General features: G+C 60.6%; 2 protein-coding genes across 7 annotated transcripts; one reads left to right on the forward strand and one right to left on the reverse strand.

The window, feature by feature from the left end:
- Positions 1–168: 168 nt before the first annotated feature.
- On the forward strand, positions 169–10,836 carry RER1 (retention in endoplasmic reticulum sorting receptor 1). Its single transcript, XM_068538732.1, has 7 exons — positions 169–322; positions 3,822–3,903; positions 4,930–5,034; positions 6,776–6,875; positions 8,117–8,195; positions 9,312–9,447; positions 10,013–10,836. The coding sequence occupies exons 2-7, from the start codon at positions 3,823–3,825 to the stop codon at positions 10,100–10,102; spliced, it is 591 nt and encodes a 196-aa protein (XP_068394833.1). The 5' UTR covers positions 169–322; position 3,822; the 3' UTR covers positions 10,103–10,836.
- PEX10 (peroxisomal biogenesis factor 10) lies at positions 10,835–17,336 on the reverse strand. 6 transcript variants are annotated; one of them, XM_068538728.1, is made up of 7 exons: positions 17,108–17,336; positions 16,071–16,151; positions 15,270–15,691; positions 13,823–13,998; positions 13,668–13,733; positions 12,616–12,744; positions 10,835–12,141 (listed from the first exon to the last, which is right to left on the reverse strand). In XM_068538728.1, the coding sequence occupies exons 1-7, from the start codon at positions 17,217–17,219 to the stop codon at positions 12,111–12,113; spliced, it is 1,017 nt and encodes a 338-aa protein (XP_068394829.1). In that variant the 5' UTR covers positions 17,220–17,336; the 3' UTR covers positions 10,835–12,110. The 6 variants fall into 6 exon arrangements, with proteins under 6 accessions (XP_068394829.1, XP_068394828.1, XP_068394832.1 ...); XM_068538727.1 differs by lacking the exon at positions 12,616–12,744 and having other exon boundaries at positions 13,598–13,733; positions 15,270–15,676; XM_068538731.1 differs by having other exon boundaries at positions 10,835–12,744; positions 13,598–13,733; positions 15,270–15,676.
- Positions 17,337–17,497: the final 161 nt, after the last annotated feature.

The raw sequence follows: 17,497 nt of genomic DNA on the forward strand, positions 1-17,497 counted from the left end.
GGAGCGGAGCTGTCTGGGCCCGGAGCCAGAGGACGCGACTGCGCTTGCGCAACGCGGCGAATTTCCGCCGCTTACATCCCTTCCGCCGACGTGACCGCCCCGCCAACGGCCTGGGAGCCCGCACCGGAAGCGGAAATGGTTGGAGGCTCTCGGCCCCGCCCCGGCGGCCATCTTGAAGGCCCGGGAGGCGGTGCCGCGCAGGACGGAGCGGAAGTGCTCGGCTGCGTCTTCCCGGACCGAGCGAAGCGCCGGCGCGGCCGCCACCCGCGTCCTCCTTCTCGCGGCCCTCGGGAGACCGCGCTCGGCCGCAGTGGACCGCGAGGTGCCGGCGGGCGGGGCGGGGCAGGGGCCGGGGGCTTGGGGGCCGCGCGCGGGGCCGGGGCCGAACGGGGCCCCTGGGGTCGCCGCGATGACCGGCTCCCGCCCCCCGCTGGCGCGTCCTGGAAGGGGTCGGCCGCCCGGCCGGGGCCGTGGGGCCTCGGTGTCCTCGCCGAACCAGGGCGGTCAGCGGGATTTGGGTAGGAAGCGGCGCGGTGGACTTGGGTCTCTTGCGGTCGAGTCCTGGCCATTCTGCGAGCCGAGGATTCCGAGCGCTCGGGCCGAGCCGCCCGACGGCGCCCCGCGTGCTGGGCCCAGAGCTTCCTCCGGAAACTTGCCCCGGGCATTGGGCCTGGGAGCGTCCCGGGGCGCCTGCTCCTCGGTCGGCTGGGTCTCACTTCTGGGGATGTGTAAGGTGGACCCCCCGGGGCCCCCGGTTCTGGTGGTGCAGGTGCGGTGTGGTCAGGGCCCGGTGGAGACGGGAAGGTGGTCACGCCCAGGGGAGGGAGCAGCTGGCGGCGGGGCTTGGCCGAGCGCTCGAGTGGATGAGGTCTGGAAGGGCATTTTAGCGGAGGGAACAGCATCAGAGGGTGAAAGTGTGGGAAATTACCACGCTGGGGACCCAGGAGGAATGGGGAGGGGGGATGAACGGAGAGGTAGTGGGAGCCAAACAGTGGGTGTCCCGTGCGCCGGGCGGGACTGTCCTCTGTGTGATGGGGGCCATCTGAGGAGGGAGGTCCACTCCACAGACAGGTGCAGTGATGACTCTGGAACTCTGTACGCAAATCTGCACACGTGATACTCCTGGTCTCCGCTTGGAATGGTTTTGTCTTGTTTTTGCCTTTGTTTTCTCGAGGCTGAGGCTGAAGCAGTGACATCCAACAGAGAGCTTACCCACTGCGAGCTCTGTGCCGGGCCCTGTGGGCTGTGGGGCTGGCAGTGGACAGACAAGGCTCCCCCTCAGGAAGCTTCCGTTCTAGTAGGAGGCAATAGAGAGAGAAAGCGGAAAGCAATCAGAAACGATCGTCACACAAAATAAAACAGGGTGACGTGATGTGAGGGACCGGCACCTGTTGGACAGTCACAGGGCGCCTCTCTCGAGGAGGCGGCCTTGGAACATGAGAGGGAAGAGGACCGCAGACGCCCAGCCCTGCGAGGGTTGCCCCGATCGGGCTCGGGAACAGGTCTGACGTGTGTGAGGGAGACCCGCTCGCTCCCTCCCTCCCTCCCTCGGCCGCCCTACGGGCCAGGCCTGCTGCTGATGCTGGCCGCTCACTCCCACAGAGGCCCGGGAGGGGCCTGCGGTGCTTTACAGATCCGAGTGGGGCCGGCCGAGGTGGCCTGCGGGTCACGCCATAGACAGGCCGTTTGACTCCAAAGTTCACGTTCTTAACGTTGCCGTCGGCAAGCTCAGCCACGGCGTGGAGCCGTGTGTTACCACGTATGTCGTTTGCCAGGTGACCTGAAATTGGCTGTTTTGTTTTGGGAAGATTTTCCACACGTTCAGATGAAAGAATGAGACTTAGAAGCGGTCATTTCTATTTAGGGCACATACTTTAAAGGAATAGCCAGGTTTTTCTAATGTTCATCTTAATGCCTCAGCTCAAGTAGAAGCGTTCTAAAGGTAAACACTTTGGTCATAAAAAAGTAAAATAAGGGGTAATTTGTATGGAACCGAAGAATAAATGATGTTACTGATGTAGCTCTCTGCTGGCCTCGCTTTGGCCTAATGAGGGTGGCTGGCTGTCCTAGGTAACAGGCTCTAACGTAGCCCGTTTTAAAAACTGGAATTTTTCCCAGTTGAACGTAAAGACAAACCTCCTCAAACGACAGGACTAGGAGCCACAATTCACCTGTTCAGTTCAGCCTCGGCTCCCCTGAGAGCAAAGGGCATTTCTCAGTCTCCTCCGTGGCACTCCTGGCACTCCTGCGCCCGCTAGCCTAGTTGGCCCCCTCCACACGGTGGCTCCAGGAAATGGTGTCATTGAATGACAGACTTTTCAGCACAGATGTGATGACGTGTGTGGTGGGACTGCTCAGGTTATTTTAATATGTGAGTTGTACAGTTGACCCTTGAACAACACAGGTTTGGACTGCATGGGGCCACTCACGTGTGGATTTTTTTCACGAGAAGAGTACTGCGGTACTGCACAGTCCGTGGTTGGCTGAACTGCGGATCCAGAGGCCGACTGCAAAGGTATACGCGGCTTGCCAACTGCGGGGGGCCGGCGCCCCTAACTCTGCATTCTTCGAGGGTCAGCTGTAAAGGGCACGTTGTTCCACTTGGGACCCGGGATCGCATCGTGAGCCTGCTGGCTCGCTCAGTGCACGTGGCGAGGACGTGTCGGCGGGCGTGGGTTCAGGCCCCAGCCCCGCTGTGCGCAGGCTGGGCGACGGGGCAGCTCGGGCCGTCGGGAGCCGCGGTTTTCTGTCTGAATGGGAAGGGCTGCTGTGCCAGCAGGTGCCATCTCCCCGATGAGGAAACTGAGGCCGCACAGCCGTGCCACTCAGGGGCCCTGGAAACAGACTCCTAGCTGGAGTCCACTTCTGGTCCCCAGCCCTGCCGTGGTGCCAGATCGGGAAGGAGCCACCCGCAAGTTTGCGGGCAGCGAGAGCTTTGCTCTGGCGTCTTCACCAGCTTCAGGCTGGCAGGGCCCTCCGTCCTCTGCATCCTCTGGCCCCGAGGTTCAGGCGGGGGTGTGCTGGGCTGCAGGAGCTGAGGTCAGAGCTACTCTTGACTCTGAGAAGTGGCTTAAACCATTTGGGGCTTGATCCTCTGCTGTGGAATAGAGGTGACGACGCCCTTGGCTTCCCTTAGTGACCTGGGTTCTCGCAGGCTAGATGCGCGTGGAGTCGCACGGCATGTGGAAATGGTCAGGAGCAGACAGGATTACCTGCACGCACAGATAAGGAACTGGGACGCAGACGGGCGCTCACCTGAGGAGCCTGGCCATGGAGTGGGGACCGGGTCTGGGAGGACCTGGAGGTGCACAGCTGGCACCGTGGGCAGAGGCCTGGACGGAGGGCAGGGCAGGGCCTAGAGAAGTGGGGGCACCAAGGGGAGCCCGAGGAGCGGCAGGAGGAGGTGCTGGAGGCCGGCGAGCCCCGGGGAGGCTTGGGCGCCGTGGCCCGTGCTGTGGACCGGCCCCGGGAGGTGGACACAGGAACGGGGCCACAGGACTTGGCCGTCAGCGAGGGCGGCTCCTGGGGACCTGCCGGAGGCGTGTGAGGCAGGTGACATGAGCAGAAACGGAAGTCCACCCGGTGCTGCTGCTTCGCGTGTCACATGCCTTCCTGGCTCTCCACCAAGGCGTGTCGCTGGCTGGTTTCTTTTTTCTGGGTGACTGGTGGTAAAGACGTACAGAAGGAAGCCACGGCGTGGATGAAACAGTGACTACTGAGGAAACCTGCTTGACGGTGTTGATGAAAATAGGGCAAAATGATCCAGTCCTTGAGTGCTTTTTATTGAATTTAAAAGTATGTTGTATTTTTCTTGTATACAGCATGTCCGAAGGTGACAGTGTGGGAGATTCCGTCCACGGGAAGCCTTCTGTGGTGTACAGGTTCTTCACAAGGCTCGGACAGGTTGGTTTTTGGGTCACTGAGTTGCAGAAACGTTTAAATGAGACTTGACCCTGGGACGTTTCCCTGGGGTGTAAGTGTGCTGGCAGCCCCCGCAGGGTGGGCGGCGCCTCCCTGGGCCTCTCGTTCACCCTCTTGGAAGCTTTTCCCGTTGCTGTGCGGGTGCTGGGTCTCCTGAGGTTCAGGCCACGTACTTGTCTTCTGTGTTTTTTTCCAACAAGTTTTAAAATGTGAAAACCATTCTTAGCTCCTGGGCGGGATGGAGTTGGCGGCCCCTGCTCTGCCCTTGCTGTCCCCTCGGCCCCTCTGGCCCAGGCCTGCGCTCCGTGGCGGGAATACCCCTTGGGGCTGCAGCGAGGCCTGTGGGTTCTGCAGGAAGGAGTGTAACTCAGCGAAGGATCGCACAGTTTGGTTCAAACCTAAAACTGTCTTGATTTTTAAAATTTAAAAATAGCGTCTGGAAAAGTTCATAATTATTGAAGCCAGGTGACGGGCACACGTAGGCTCATATCCTCTCTCACGAATGGTTGAAATTTTTCATAATTAAAATCTCAAAATTAAATTTAGACTACACACGTGTATATTAATTACACACACACACGTACACGTGTATGTAGGCACACATGTGCACATTATGTGAATCTAAGGATTAAGGCAGTCAGCTCTGCAGCTCCTGGGTGGGCTGGGACCGGCTCCGGGGGGAGCGGGCTTTGGGACGGGACCTCGGGTGGAGTCCCACGTGCAGGGTGGTGACATTCTCCTTTCTCTGTCCCATCCTCTCGGGGGTTGAAGTTCAGCCTCCCCACGATGGCCCCTCGGGCCGATGCTATAGGACCACGTGCTGCGAGAGGTGGTTCTGTAGTACTTTTGCTTAAGGGGTGGACTTGCCTCAGGAAGCGTTGCAAATCTTGGATTAATTGTAGTCACCGCTTAGTGCCATTGACTTAAAGTCTGAGGCAAACGCTGGCAGGAAGTGTGCTCTGCAGAAGGAATTGCAGGGTCTCTGTAACTTGGGCGCTCTCGTTCCAGATCTATCAGTCCTGGCTGGACAAGTCTACGCCATACACGGCTGTGCGATGGGTGGTGACGCTGGGCCTGAGCTTCGTCTACATGATCCGAGTTTACCTTCTGCAGGTCGGTGGGGGGTGGCGGTGATGAGTCACTGCACTGCGGTGTCGGCTGGGGTGCTGTTTCTCCTTCTGTCGCTGGATTAGGTGGGTTTACGGTGAAGGAAAGGGTCTCTAAAGATCATTTTTCAATTAAGCACGAAGCATAAGAAAGACTTCAGTGACTGTCTTTAAAGGGGGTTGTTTACATCCCGTCCTGAGTTCCTCGTATTCTCTTGCTGGACTTCCCAGGACAGTCTTGGTGTCAGCCGGGCTTGGTGAGGTGACAGCGCTCTCCAGTGTCCTGGTCTGCACAGGGGACCTTCTGGCGCTCCCTGACCCTGCCTCGCGCGGGACTTCCGGGGGCTGGGGACTCTAGGGACAAAATCACCTGGACTGGCCACCCCATTCCCTGGGCGCCGTGAGCCGTGCTGGTGTCCGAGGAGGGCCGGGTGGGGTGACCGAGGGTGGCACGGCTCCTCCACGGGACGCACGCCCTCCCTGCACCTTTGGTGAGTGCTCTGTAGGTCCTGAGAGGAGGGCAGCTCGTGCTCCCTTGTGCCCAGAGGAAGGAGGCTGAGGCTTTTTCTCCCGCTCCTTGAAAGCAAACACCTCCTTCCAGGTGCTTCCCAAGGCGTAGGAGTACGTGTGTGCGGAGATGGATACTTCACCTGCTGGATGCTATGCTGCGTCCAGGGCTGTGGGGAATTCTCACCTAAGCTAAGTGTAGAGACCTGTCCTTGGATGGTATTGTGTCTGCGTTCCTACAAGGAAGCCTCGCCCTGGCTCGGCGCAAAGGCGGGGGGGCCCCGGTCCAGCTCTGCAGCAGGGTGCGGTCTGTATTGGGTGTCTACAACTGATGTTCAGTTTGCTGTGATCAGTTCTAGATTTTTTTAAGAAACTGGACCTTGGTCCATTCTTAATGGAAAGAATGACCTAGAAACCTTGACTTGGGGGATTTGGGTGGGGGCATCTCGTACGGGTTGGTTTTCCTGTGCTCTGAGCTGAGTCTCTGCCCGACTTGGCATCCCTTCAGACTCAGCCCACCCTGCGGAGCTGTGTGAACATTCAGCTGTTAACGCTTCACATTTAGGTTTTTGTTGTTTGACTTGAAAACGTTTTAAGGCAGAAGGGGCTCATCTTGTTTGTGTGAAAGTGTTTAGGCTTTTACAGTTGGTCCTGCAGTGCAGCTCTGGTTCTGATTGGATGAAGTCTCTCTTCTAAGAGCGAGTCACGTGGCACGTGTGCCCCCTTCTCTGTGCCGCCTGAGGGGGGTTTGGCTCCACGACACTTTGCTGACTCGTGCTTGGTTTCCTGATTTTCCGGCTCTGGATTTCTTCTGGGCAAACGTTATGAACATTCCTGACACAGTGTGTGGTGGTGTGAACCGCCCGCCGGAAGGAGCTCGAGCCCCAGTGTCTCAGGCTGGTCCGGAGCCTGCGTCTGGGTCAGGGGCCGCTGGCCGAGGGCAGGGCTTGTGACCCGGGTGTGCAGCTCGGGCGTGAGGCTTTGTGAAGCACCCCCGTTTTTGCTGCCTTCCGGGGGGCTGGTGGCTTTACATTCTGGGTGCACCTAACGGGACCCTTGAAAACGTTTGCTGTGTGGACCTTGGCTTATCCACTCTCAAGACCCCTCGGTGCCGTTTAAGATAAACTGTCAGCGTGGGTGGTCACTGCACTTTGGTCACTTGTTACGACTCCACGTCCTGGTTCAGTCCAGACGGGATGGGTTCAGGGTGGCCTCACTGACCGTTTCTCCTTCTCTTCCAGGGTTGGTACATCGTGACCTACGCCTTGGGAATCTACCATCTAAATCTCTTCATAGCTTTCCTTTCTCCAAAAGTGGATCCTTCCTTAATGGAAGATTCAGGTAGAGTAGAGACTGTCCACTTTGGGGAGAGTTTTGGTCTTTCTGTACTTCCCAGGATTGCTCCATTTTCTCTGGAAACATTTGAAATCTAAATTTTGGGGACTGTTCTCTGGGTGCTTAAAATGTACCTGCAACTTCTGTGATCCTGGCAAGTTTGTGGAACGACTTGCTAAGCCCTTGTGACAGTCCCAGGAGGCAGGCGCTCCTGTCACCCCCGTTTGGCAGATGAGGAAAGTGAGCCGTTGGGCTGTGGAACCTGGCGAGGTCCCACGGGGGCGGGGGGAGCCAGGGCCTGCTTCCCGGGTAGCTGGCCCGTCCACGTCCCCTCCACGCTTGCCTGTTAGGTCCCTTTCTCACAAAAGCAGGCTTCCACGGCGGCTCCGCGTGGCTGACTGAGGCCACTGCCCCCCCGATGTCCCCTGAGGGCGATGGGTGGAAAGGTTCGTGGCTCTGGCTGCTCCTGGCGTACCTGGGCCAGGTGGGGCCTTGGCACACACCTGCTGGGCCAGCTGGGGGCGGGGATGGCTCACGACCAGATGGTGAGGCCTCCATTCCGGCACGTCGCAGCCACTGTTGGGAAAACCCGACGCAGCTCCTGTGGAGCCCGAGGAGTCAGAGGCACAGTTGTTAACGGCAGAGGCACACTTTACGCAGCCTGTTCGCGTCACGATCGGAGCCTGTGTATTTTTTCTGTGGAGTATTTGATGACAATAGCAAAGGAAACAACGCTTTCGTTTGGTGCTGCATTGGGGGGATTAGGAAACAAGAGGCCCTTTCAGTAGGCCTCAGTTTCTCCATCTGTTAACTGGGGAGGGCACCTTCCCGCGTGGGGTGGGAGGCGGCTCGCAGCTCACTGCAGAGGGTGGCCGTCCTGAGCCCAGCGCCCCTGAGAGTGGATGCACAGCTCCCGCCTCTGTGCTCTCGTGGCCTGTGGACGTTCATTCTCCCTGTACCTCGTGTTGTACAGTTGACGCGTTCCTGAAAATCGGCGTGTGGTTGAATTTTTACGTGATCACTTAAAGTGGCCTTAAAAAGAAATTCTAATACAGATCTTCTAAAGCAGTGAATCGGTTTCTAAATCAACTGAAGGTTCCCATTTTATGTCCGGTTAAAGGATGTAAATCTGTATGTCACGTATCAGGCCTGCTGGTTCACAAGCTCTAAGGAACCTTAAAAGGGCAGCGGTGGAAATGACAAGGTGCACTGCCTGCCTCACCTCCGGGTGACATTCTGCCTTTCAGACGATGGCCCCTCGTTACCAACCAAACAGAATGAGGAGTTCCGGCCCTTCATTCGAAGGCTCCCAGAGTTTAAGTTTTGGTGAGTCACTTCCTAACGGTGGTTGCGAAGGGCGCTCATCCCCACGCATGGCCGTGAGACGGGGGCAGGCGCTTCGGTCCCAGCGAGCCAGCAGCTTAGACCCCTTGGAGAAACGCCAGTTCTGTTGTGTTTCCTCGTTTTGAATGTTGACTCAACCCAGAACGTGAAGCGTGCCCGCTGGGCGTGGAGGGGGGTCACAGGCCCTTGCAGTGCCCACCCCCCTCCCAAGGTGACACCACTGCACCTCGATGCTGCAGAAAAGAGGCTGCTTCTGGGGAGGCGGGTCCCGGGTATGTGGCACACTTGGCCTCGGGGGGACGCTGCTTTGTGCACGGTGGCCCGAAGGGGGACCAGCTCTCTCCCCACTCGGTCCTCGGGGTGGCCTGGGCGTCCCCAGGCCTCCTGGAGGCAGTCGTGTGTGTGACGTTGTGACAAGGATGAATGTGACAGGAGGATGGAGGTGACCCGCTAGTGTGTGTGTGTGTGGGGGGGTAGTCTGTGAACGTGTCTGTCCTGTGTTGTCACAAAAGTGAAGGCAAAGAGCTGCCGCCCTTCAGCCTGTCCTCCTGGTGCAGGGGCGGCCGTGCAGGCGCTCGGCGAGTCCCTGTGGGATGAGCGTGAAGTGCCGGGCCCGGGGCTGCCCGCCCTCTGAGGTGGCGTTTGTTCTCTAGGAAAGGGAGACCAAGGGGGATTTTAAGTAGGGCTGTGACCCTTATGGGTTGGGCTGTAAGCTGGAGGGAGGGTGGCCCTGAGGCCTGACTCCACCTGCTTCTCCTGGGGACACTGCTCGGCCACTGGGGGACGGCCTGCTGGGCGTGTGGGACTCAAGCCTTGAGGCTCGGGACTGGATTTCTAGACGTGGGCCCCAGCAGCACATGGGGGGGCATCTGCATCTGCCAGCTGCCGGCCTGGGCAGTGCCAGGGCCCCCACTGCTGTTTTACACTTTATGTAATTTCAGAAAACTTCGAAGTGTTCAAGGGACTAAGAACGCTGTGTCTGTGGTCACACGTAGTACGTCAGACATGCCACACGCAGCGCCCAGCCCACTCCGCAAGTGGAGACCCACACCCTCCTCGGGGCCGCCGTCCAGCACTGACCTTCTCTCCTTACGTTAGGCATGCAGCAACCAAGGGCATCCTGGTGGCCATGGTCTGCACCTTCTTTGAGGCATTCAACGTCCCGGTGTTCTGGCCCATCCTGGTGATGTACTTCATCATGCTTTTCTGTATCACGATGAAGAGGCAAATAAAGGTAAAAACCCAGATGGTTCTGCACTGTGAGACAGTGCCACCCGGTACTGGTAGCTTTGGGAGAGCCGGCTCGGGCCCGAGACACGGGAGGGCCGTGTGGACCCTGCTCTCCCTGCAGGTCTGATGGGTGTGGTGCCCGCTCCCCGCCAGCACAGCACAGCCAGTTAACACCCTCAGGTCTGGCACGTCATACTGCGGGACAGTCGGGGCCCAGGACCTGCCGGATGGTGTGTTCTACCAACATCACCCTAGAACGGGCCTGGCCAGACAGGGCGGTGCGGCTTCATCCTGGCCTCCCCCCACCACAACCACCTGGGCCCGGGTGCCGCCCATCCCATGTCCCCAGCTCGGTAGCGCTAGCCCGTCCGGCACACGGGGCGTCACGAAGCCCATCCCACACCCTCAGGGTTTCCAGCAGCTCGGCCGGCTCCGCTGGGCAGTGGGGGGACGGGGGCATCCGCCGGAGCTCTGTCTCCACGCCCGGTATGTGGAGAAGGTGGGGCTCAGAGTTGGAGGGAAGGTGGGTCACGGGGAAGCCGTGCTGAGACGCGTCTGCCTGTCCCCAGCACATGATCAAGTACCGGTACATCCCGTTCACGCACGGCAAGAGGACGTACAAGGGGAAGGAGGACGCGGGCAAGACGTTCGCCAGCTAGACGTGGCCGCCCTCCGCGGGCCCTGGACGGCCGCAAGTTGCTGTGACGCCGTCTTCTTTCCTCATATAAAGTAGTTGATTACAAGGGAGTTATTTTCTTTTTAAAAAGGAGCTTCAATTATTTGTAACTGAAATATCAGGTTCTTGAAGAAACTGGCATTTAAACCGAATCGCGTTGATTTATTTTCCAGTGCCGGTCGGGCGTCCAGACGCCGGCCTTGCAGAGCGCAGGCTGGGTGGACAGCCGGGTGGGCTGGTGGGCGGGGGTGGGGGGCCGGGCCCGCGGAAGGAGCCAGGACGCCAGCTGCCGCCTCCCAGGACGCTCACTGTGGCCACGGAGGACGCTCGCCCGTCCGTCCGGCGCGTGGAGGAGATTCTGCAGCAACTCCGGGCTCTAATGCCGGTTTCCGAATTTCATCTCGCTAGAGATGTGTTGAGTTGGCCTCTATCGTAATGACTCAAAACTTCGTTCTTAACTACCATGATTGCTTCTGAGGGCCTGGAATTATAAATATATATATTTTAATTGTTTGAGATTATTTTGACACATTTCTTTGATACGTGAAGGGTTGTTTTAACTTAAACGTGTTCTCATGCAGCAGCCCCTTTTCAGAAACACCTGGCAGGAGCAGCCAGTTCTGTGGCTTTTAACACATGGCTTCCCACTTTCTACGGGGAAACAGCTCTGACCTGCATGTCAACTTTTTTGATGTGATAAAAACCAATACTCGTAAACATTTTACCGAGTCACTTTTTAATTCCAACTTCATTAAAGGCAACGTCCCTGCTCGCCTGTAGTCTTCATCTAACCCGCTACGCCTCCGGCACTGTGAGGGCCTGGCGGGGGAGCGTGGCCTCCCTGGAGGGCGGGCTCTGCTGCTGAGGCCGCGGCCCAGACACCGGTGGTCTGTTCCCACTCCCTGCTGCAAGCGCCGTTTCCATCTGTCTGCGGGTTTCAGACATCGAGTGTTTACCGCCTGGCTTTTCTTTTGCCAGTTTTTGCATAGCTGAAATTGAGCTCCTCTTGCTTTTAAGAGGCCGTATGAAGACCATTTGTGTACCTGATCCTGAATTTTAACTTCATGTGTAAATGATGTCCAAATCGGTACTTTTATTACCACATTATGGTACCTGAGGTGTTCAAACTCTAGACTTTATTTTGTTTTTCATACTGTTTTCCTGGTAAATGCACAGGCCTGAAATACGGGAAGTTGCGGGCACTTCGTGAGTGTAAGTAAGGGGTTTTGGGAACCGTGGAGCCTCCCCTGGGGCTCCTGCCTGTCCGGAGCAGGGCCCACGGTCACGGCCTGCGTCTGGGGCTGACCTCTGCTCACCGAGGAGTCTCTGTTCCTGCATCGCCGCGCCCAGAGTCACATGGAGGGAGAAGCAGCCTGCAGGGGCCCTGGGAGGGCCCCTTTTCCGTTCACCTCATGGCGCTAACACACCAGCACTTCTGTGGAATTGGTGTTGTAAGGATGCCTACGGCAAAGTCCTGTCTCTGCACAGCTTAGGTAGATCTAAAAACCTGAAAATAAAAAAGGTGGCAGGAAGTGTGTTGGACACAGCACTGAGCTGGTGTAGGCAAGCTGGCCCACCACCAGCTTTGGAGACGGGTGGCCTCAGTGGGTCAGGCTGGCTGGGGCCCACCAGGCGCTCCAAGCAGGAGACCGCTCGTGTTGAATGGCCAGGACGCACACTTCCGTTTTATTTATTTTTAAAATTTATTTATTTTTGGCTGCATTGGGTCTTTGTTGCTGAGCGCGGGCTTTCTCTAGTTGTGGTGAGCAGGGGTTACTCTTCGTTGCGGTGCGTGGGCTTCTCATTGCGGCGGCTTCTCTTGTTGTGGAGCACAGGCTCTAGGCGTGCGGGCTTCAGTAGTTGTGGCACACGGGCTCTAGAGCGCAGGCTCAGTAGTTGTGGCTCATGGGCTTAGTTGCTCCGCGGCATGTGGGATCTTCCCGGACCAGGGCTCGAACCCGTGTGCCCTGCATTGGCAGGCGGATTCTTAATCACTGCGCTACCAGGAAAGCCCTCCATTTTCTAAAACGGGAAACAAACGACATTTATTAGAAGGCACCTGCCAAATGTGTTAGGGGGCGATCATGGCTCCTTGCTTTCCGGGAAGGGCTGTGCCCCCTCGCCCCAAAAGCCAGCTCTGGTGACAAGGGTTAAGGTTTGTGGGTCGTTGGGGCTGGAAGACCGACCACGCCGGGAAGGCACGCTGCTGGTTCTCAGCGCCTGCTCAGTCCTGGCCCGTCTGGCCCCGCCCTCACTGTGTGCCTGGTGTTGGATAGAAATGACCGGTTTGGGGAAGGGAGGGAAGTTCTGTTTAAGTGCTGAGCTGTCTGGCTGGCAGCCCTGCCGGCCCTGCCCAACCTGCCCTGAAGCCATTTCACGGCCAGGTCCAGGTCCAGCGCCTGTCCTCCCCGGCGGCTGGCACGGTATCTTATGTGACAAAGAATAAAAGACTTGAGAGTTTCACGATTTCTGTGCAAGTAAAGTCAACTTGTCAACCTTGAGAATAAACTTCCTCCCGACATCAGGAAAGACTCCTGGGTTCCTCCCTCCGTCGGGTCAGCGGTAGTGCCGCAGGTAGACCAGCTTCTGGGGGAGGAACTTCTCCCTGCAGAGGGGACACTCCATCTGTGGGGGGAGGAGGAAGGTCACGGGTTGTGACCCCTACAACCCCGGGGGTCCCTCCTCCACTGGCATCTCCAGTAAAACACGGATGTACACACGTCTCTATTAAGACAGAAAAACATTTTTTTGAGATGATGCAGGCAGTCGGGGAGCAGAGCAGGGACGGTGACCAGCGAGGAGACGGCCAGGCCACGGGTGACTTGGGACAAGGGAGGGCGCCTGGCCGCGTAACGACCGTGGCTGCCCTGAGCGTCTCGGAGTTGCTGGGTGTGAGCTCACGGGTCCCCTGTCCCCACCCTCAGGGCCGGGTCCCTCCTGGCCCGGGAAGGTCAGCCCCTTGCCTGCCAGGCACACATGTGCCCCAGGGCCTCGCGGAGTGGCCTGGACCCCACGGAGGAGGCTGCAGCCACCCACACCCCGCAGGCCCTGAAGAAGGCTCCTTGGGCAGCGTGTGGAAGGGACATGCCAGCAACGAGGTGGGCTTGGCCTCAGGCCCCAAGGAGAGACGGGGCGGAGGTACATGGGGGCCCGGGACCGGCCCCTCCCTGAAGCCAGCGCAGGGCTAAGAGGTGGCAGAGCTCCCTGCTCTGGCCCCCTGGACCCCACACCCTGAGATCTCAAGGCCGAGCAGGCGGCTCTCGCTCCGAGGGTTCCCAGGTGGGTGGCCGGGGCCTGCCTTTTGGGAGCGGAGCCGCCACAGCGGGCTTCCAGCCACCGCAGCTCCCTGCCTCCAGCCCAGCCGGGGGCTTTTAAAAACAGGCCCCCCACCCCCACCCCGAACGAGCGCGGCTGTGGAGGCAGGCAGCGGGCCCAGTGCAGCGGGGGTGGCCCGGGGGCCTGTGCTCAGGACGCCCACCTTGGTGTCGGCCCAGTGGGTGATGCAGCCCCAGCAGAACAGGTGGCCGCAGGGCGTGGCCGTCGAGTACCTGCGCTCCTCCAGGCACAGGGTGCACAGCGAGGTTCTGGAAACTGCTCTCTCCTCTGCGTAGCTCCTGGCAGGAGAGGGGGGACGACGGGACAGAACTGAGCCTGAGTTCCGTGTGGCGCTGGGTAGCCCCTGCCCCGGCGCAGCCCTGCGCACCTGCGGTGGGACAGGCCACGCTGCGGCCTCCACTCCCTCTGGGCGCGCTGCCTCTGCCGGAAGCCGTAGAGCTGCAGGCCCGCGGCCAGTGCCAGGTGCAGCAGGGACACGAGCCCCAGCAACCTGTAGCTGGCACGGGCCCGAGGGTCCTCTGCGAGCGGGTGGCGGACACGGAGCTGTCAGGGAGCCGGGTTGGGAGGGGGGACAGTCACGTGATCCGTTGGCACGAGGCACTGAGTGGCCCAGGGGCCAGGCCTCCCCTGTGGGACGAAGCCAAGGCCTGCCCCCTAGCTGCGGGATGGGGCAGGAGCGCCTGGCAGGCTCTGCGCTGGGCGGCAGCCGGGGGGGCGCAGCTGGACAGCTCAGGGCCTCACCCCCGGCGGGAGCCCAGCACTGAGCGAGGACGGCCACGAACCTCGAAGCCTGCAGTCACTAGGCTGCAGGCAAGGTGTCGCGGGGAGGGGGGACGACCAGGCCCCCAAGCCTCATAGAAAAAGAACTGGCAAAGAAGCCTGAGCAGGGGCGCCCAGTGGGATGGGGGGGGGGGGGCGCCAAGCGTGGCACACCCGCTACTCAGCCCCATGGGAGGAAGAGAAGCTCCAGCTTCTAGCAAGGCACCAACCACCCGGGTGATGTTCTGCAGCTGGGACTCCCGGCCACATCGCCCAAGGGAAAGCTGCTTGCCCCCCGCTTCTGTCTCCTTCCCCCCAGGGAACGGGGACAGTCAGGTCAGCCAGACTGGCCAGAGCTCGGAGCCCGAGAGGCAGGGCCCTGGGTGCCTGTGTAGGAAGAGCCCCGTGGCAGCCCCCAATGCCCTGACTGGGTTGAGCCCGTGCTTCCAGGCTCCTCTGTGGCAGCAGCTTAGCAAACACCCTACCTAACAGGTAGAGCAAGCGCAGTGAGGACTGGGGCTGGGCTGAGGAGAGGGGGTGCACGTGCCCAGACAGCACTGCCAAGGGAGCCTGGAGACCTCCGGGGAGGCAGGGGGCCCGAGAGAAGGCCCTCCGGATGAACCTGGGAGCAAGGGCATCAGCTGAGACTCAGGAGGGTCGGAGTGCCTGCGGTGGGCGGAGCCCAGGGGAGGCTAGCGGGGATGCTGGCGGCAACAGGGTCGCTGTAGGGTCACCATCGGGATGTCCCTACACCTGACCCTCTGTCCAGGCGGCCTGGAAGGGTGGGCATGGGGCCCAGAAGCCGGGGCCCCAGGCCTGCGCTCAGGGTACAGAGTGGGGCGGCCACACGTGCTGGTGGCAGGAAGACAGACTCGCCCTACCTCAGGGTTTATGGAAACCAGACTTCCGCAGGTCTTTCAGCAAAACGGGACCTGACAAGACCCACGTTTCCAGTGGAGGATTCCAGCTCCGGCCCTGTGACTGTGCTCGGGGACAGAGGCCCCGAAGAGCAGTCCCCTGCAGAAGAGCGGGCCCAGGCGGCACCTGTGACTTACGTAGGTGATGCCTGTGAACCTCTTGGCCAGGTGGTAGAAGGCGCCATGGATGTAGAAGCAGGCGACGTGGAGACGCTGGAGGCACCCGAGGCCCTGCCTGAGCACCAACACAGCCCGCAGGAGCGTCCCCTGCTGCGGCTCCGTCAGGGCGGCCGTGCACCGGCGCACCCAGCGCCTTGCCCCCGACTGGCCACGGGCACCGGGGGCCAGGCTGCCCCGCGAGGGCCAGGCGCCGTCGCCATCGGCCTGCAGCTCGTGCTCCAGGTGGAGCAGGGCCTTGTCCAGCAGGTAGGGCAGGACAGTGTGCAGCGCCACCAGTACCCCGCGGCGCAACCTTGAGGGCACTCGGCCCTGGGTCGGGTCCACCTGCACGATGCTGACGTACTCCTCCCCGAGGGTCTGGTAGCCTGTGGGGAGAGGGACTGGGGAGAGAGACAGGCAGGGACCTGCCAGCGACCTCCTTCTCTCTACCGGGTCCCTACGATCCTCACAGCCCAGGCCCTGTGACAGGGCTCAGCGCTGGGACCCCTCTCGGGCCACGGGTTCAGCCACGGAGAAACGGTCCCAGACAGACGTGACGGGTACTTCAGAGCTTCCAGAGGCCCCGGCCTGGGCTCAGGGCCTGGCCTCCCACCTAGGGAAAGGGCTCGGGGTCCCCTCCTTCCCTGAGGCTGCATGCGGCCCAGCTCCGGGGACACTGAGAAGCACCTCCAGAAGCTTCTCACTCTGCTGGCAGCCCCTCTCCTGTCCTCTGGGCTCGGCGTGTGTTGTGGGCCTTGAGTTCCTGCCAGGGGCTGCTACCTGCCAGTGTAGTGAGGCCAAAGTAGGCGACATCCGACACCAGCTCAATCTCTCTCCTCCACTCCAGCCACTTCTTCGCACCTGAGAGGAGGAACCACGTCATTTCTGAGGGGTTGGGGCGAGGGTGGTGCAGCGTAAGGATTAGGAACAAACCTCCTTCCTGCTGCCAAGGCCCAGCCCCGTCACCCTTCCATGCGGCCGAGACTGTCCTACACCACACTCTGCTCTCTCCCTGGCCTCCTGTGCTGTCCACTCTGCTCCATCTATACCTGCCTCGCCTGGCCCACTGAGTATCCTGAGAACTTACCAACCTGCAGCCACCTTCCCGTCCAGGACCCGCCTGGGCAACTGCTCTAGAGCCCAGAAGGGCCACAAGGACAGTGTAGTACCGTGACCAGGAGCTCAAGCCGAGACCACCCATCCAGCATCAAATCCCAGCTCCCACACTGCTGGTTGTGACCTCAGGAAGTTACAAGATCTCTCTGGAATCCCCACTTCCCTGTCTCTAAGGAGAGGACTAGCAGCAGGTCCCACTCAGAGATGTGCTGAGAATAAAATGAGTTAACGTTCTGAAGCACGGAGAGCAGTGTCTGGCACAGAGTAAGTGAATGTGTTAGCAAAACGAATACACGGGCCATTTGTTCTGATCGTGTCGGGTCCCTCTCCTGCTCAAAACCTGCCCATGGCTACCCGCCCGAGTCTACGGCCCAGCCTCGCTTCGGCTGTTCCGAAGAGGAGCCCGCTGTCGTCTGGAATCCACCCCACGCTCTTGCCCCTCCACTGGGCTCCGACGCCGCTGCTCCACGGGAGACTCCCCGTGTCCCCAGAGCCGTGGACTCTTCCACGCCTGGTGCCTGGCCCCCACCCCCGCCCCCGGCAGCAGGCGGCAAAGCCCGGGGCGCTCGCTCCTTCCTTCGGCTCAGGTCTTGGGGGGGCGAGCAGGGCCTGGCCGATCCTGCGGGGGGCTGACCGGAGGGCCTGAGGCTCGTCGGCCCGCTTCGCGCCCCAATGGCCTCCGCGGTCCCGCGGGGGCTCACCCGCGAGGCTGTGCAGGGCGCCGCCCGCCGCGCTCCGCAGCCCGCCGCGGTAGTAGTCGTCCTTCTGCGCCGCGCGGACTACCTCCGGGGGGCTGGCGGCCGCGGGGGCCATGGCCTAGGGCCGCGGGGACCGTGGAGACCGGGGAGATCGTATTGACCGGGGAGATCGTGGTGACCTGGGGCTGCGGCGAAGCGGATAGCCACGCCCACGCGGCGGCGTCTCAGGACGGCGCTGGGCTCGGAGTGCGGCGCAGACCTTGTGCGTCACAGACCTTCTGCGTCACGGCGCGCGCGCGCGCGCGTCCCGGGGCGGGGCCTGCGGCGGGGCGGGGCTGACGGGGGCCAGCGCGTGGTAGGGCCGTGGGTTCCGTGCGCGGTCGGTACGGGGCG

This window comes from Eschrichtius robustus, chromosome 3 (genome assembly GCF_028021215.1).
Source record: "Eschrichtius robustus isolate mEscRob2 chromosome 3, mEscRob2.pri, whole genome shotgun sequence".
NCBI classification, from domain to species: Eukaryota; Metazoa; Chordata; class Mammalia; order Artiodactyla; family Eschrichtiidae; genus Eschrichtius; species Eschrichtius robustus.

Coding starts and splice junctions, on each gene's coding strand:
- PEX10 (XM_068538726.1), bottom strand. CDS start 17,219: ATGGCCCCCGCGGCCGCCAGCCCCCCGGAGGTAGTCCGCGCGGCGCAG. Junction 13,734..13,822: donor CGTGGCCTGTCCCACCGCAG/GTGCGCAGGGCT, acceptor CTCTCCTGCCAG/GAGCTACGCAGAGGAGAGAG. Junction 12,142..13,597: donor CCCACTGGGCCGACACCAAG/GTGGGCGTCCTG, acceptor TTCCCGTTTTAG/AAAATGGAGGGCTTTCCTGG.
- RER1 (XM_068538732.1), top strand. CDS start 3,823: ATGTCCGAAGGTGACAGTGTGGGAGATTCCGTCCACGGGAAGCCTTCT. Junction 5,035..6,775: donor TCCGAGTTTACCTTCTGCAG/GTCGGTGGGGGG, acceptor CTTCTCTTCCAG/GGTTGGTACATCGTGACCTA. Junction 8,196..9,311: donor CTCCCAGAGTTTAAGTTTTG/GTGAGTCACTTC, acceptor TCCTTACGTTAG/GCATGCAGCAACCAAGGGCA.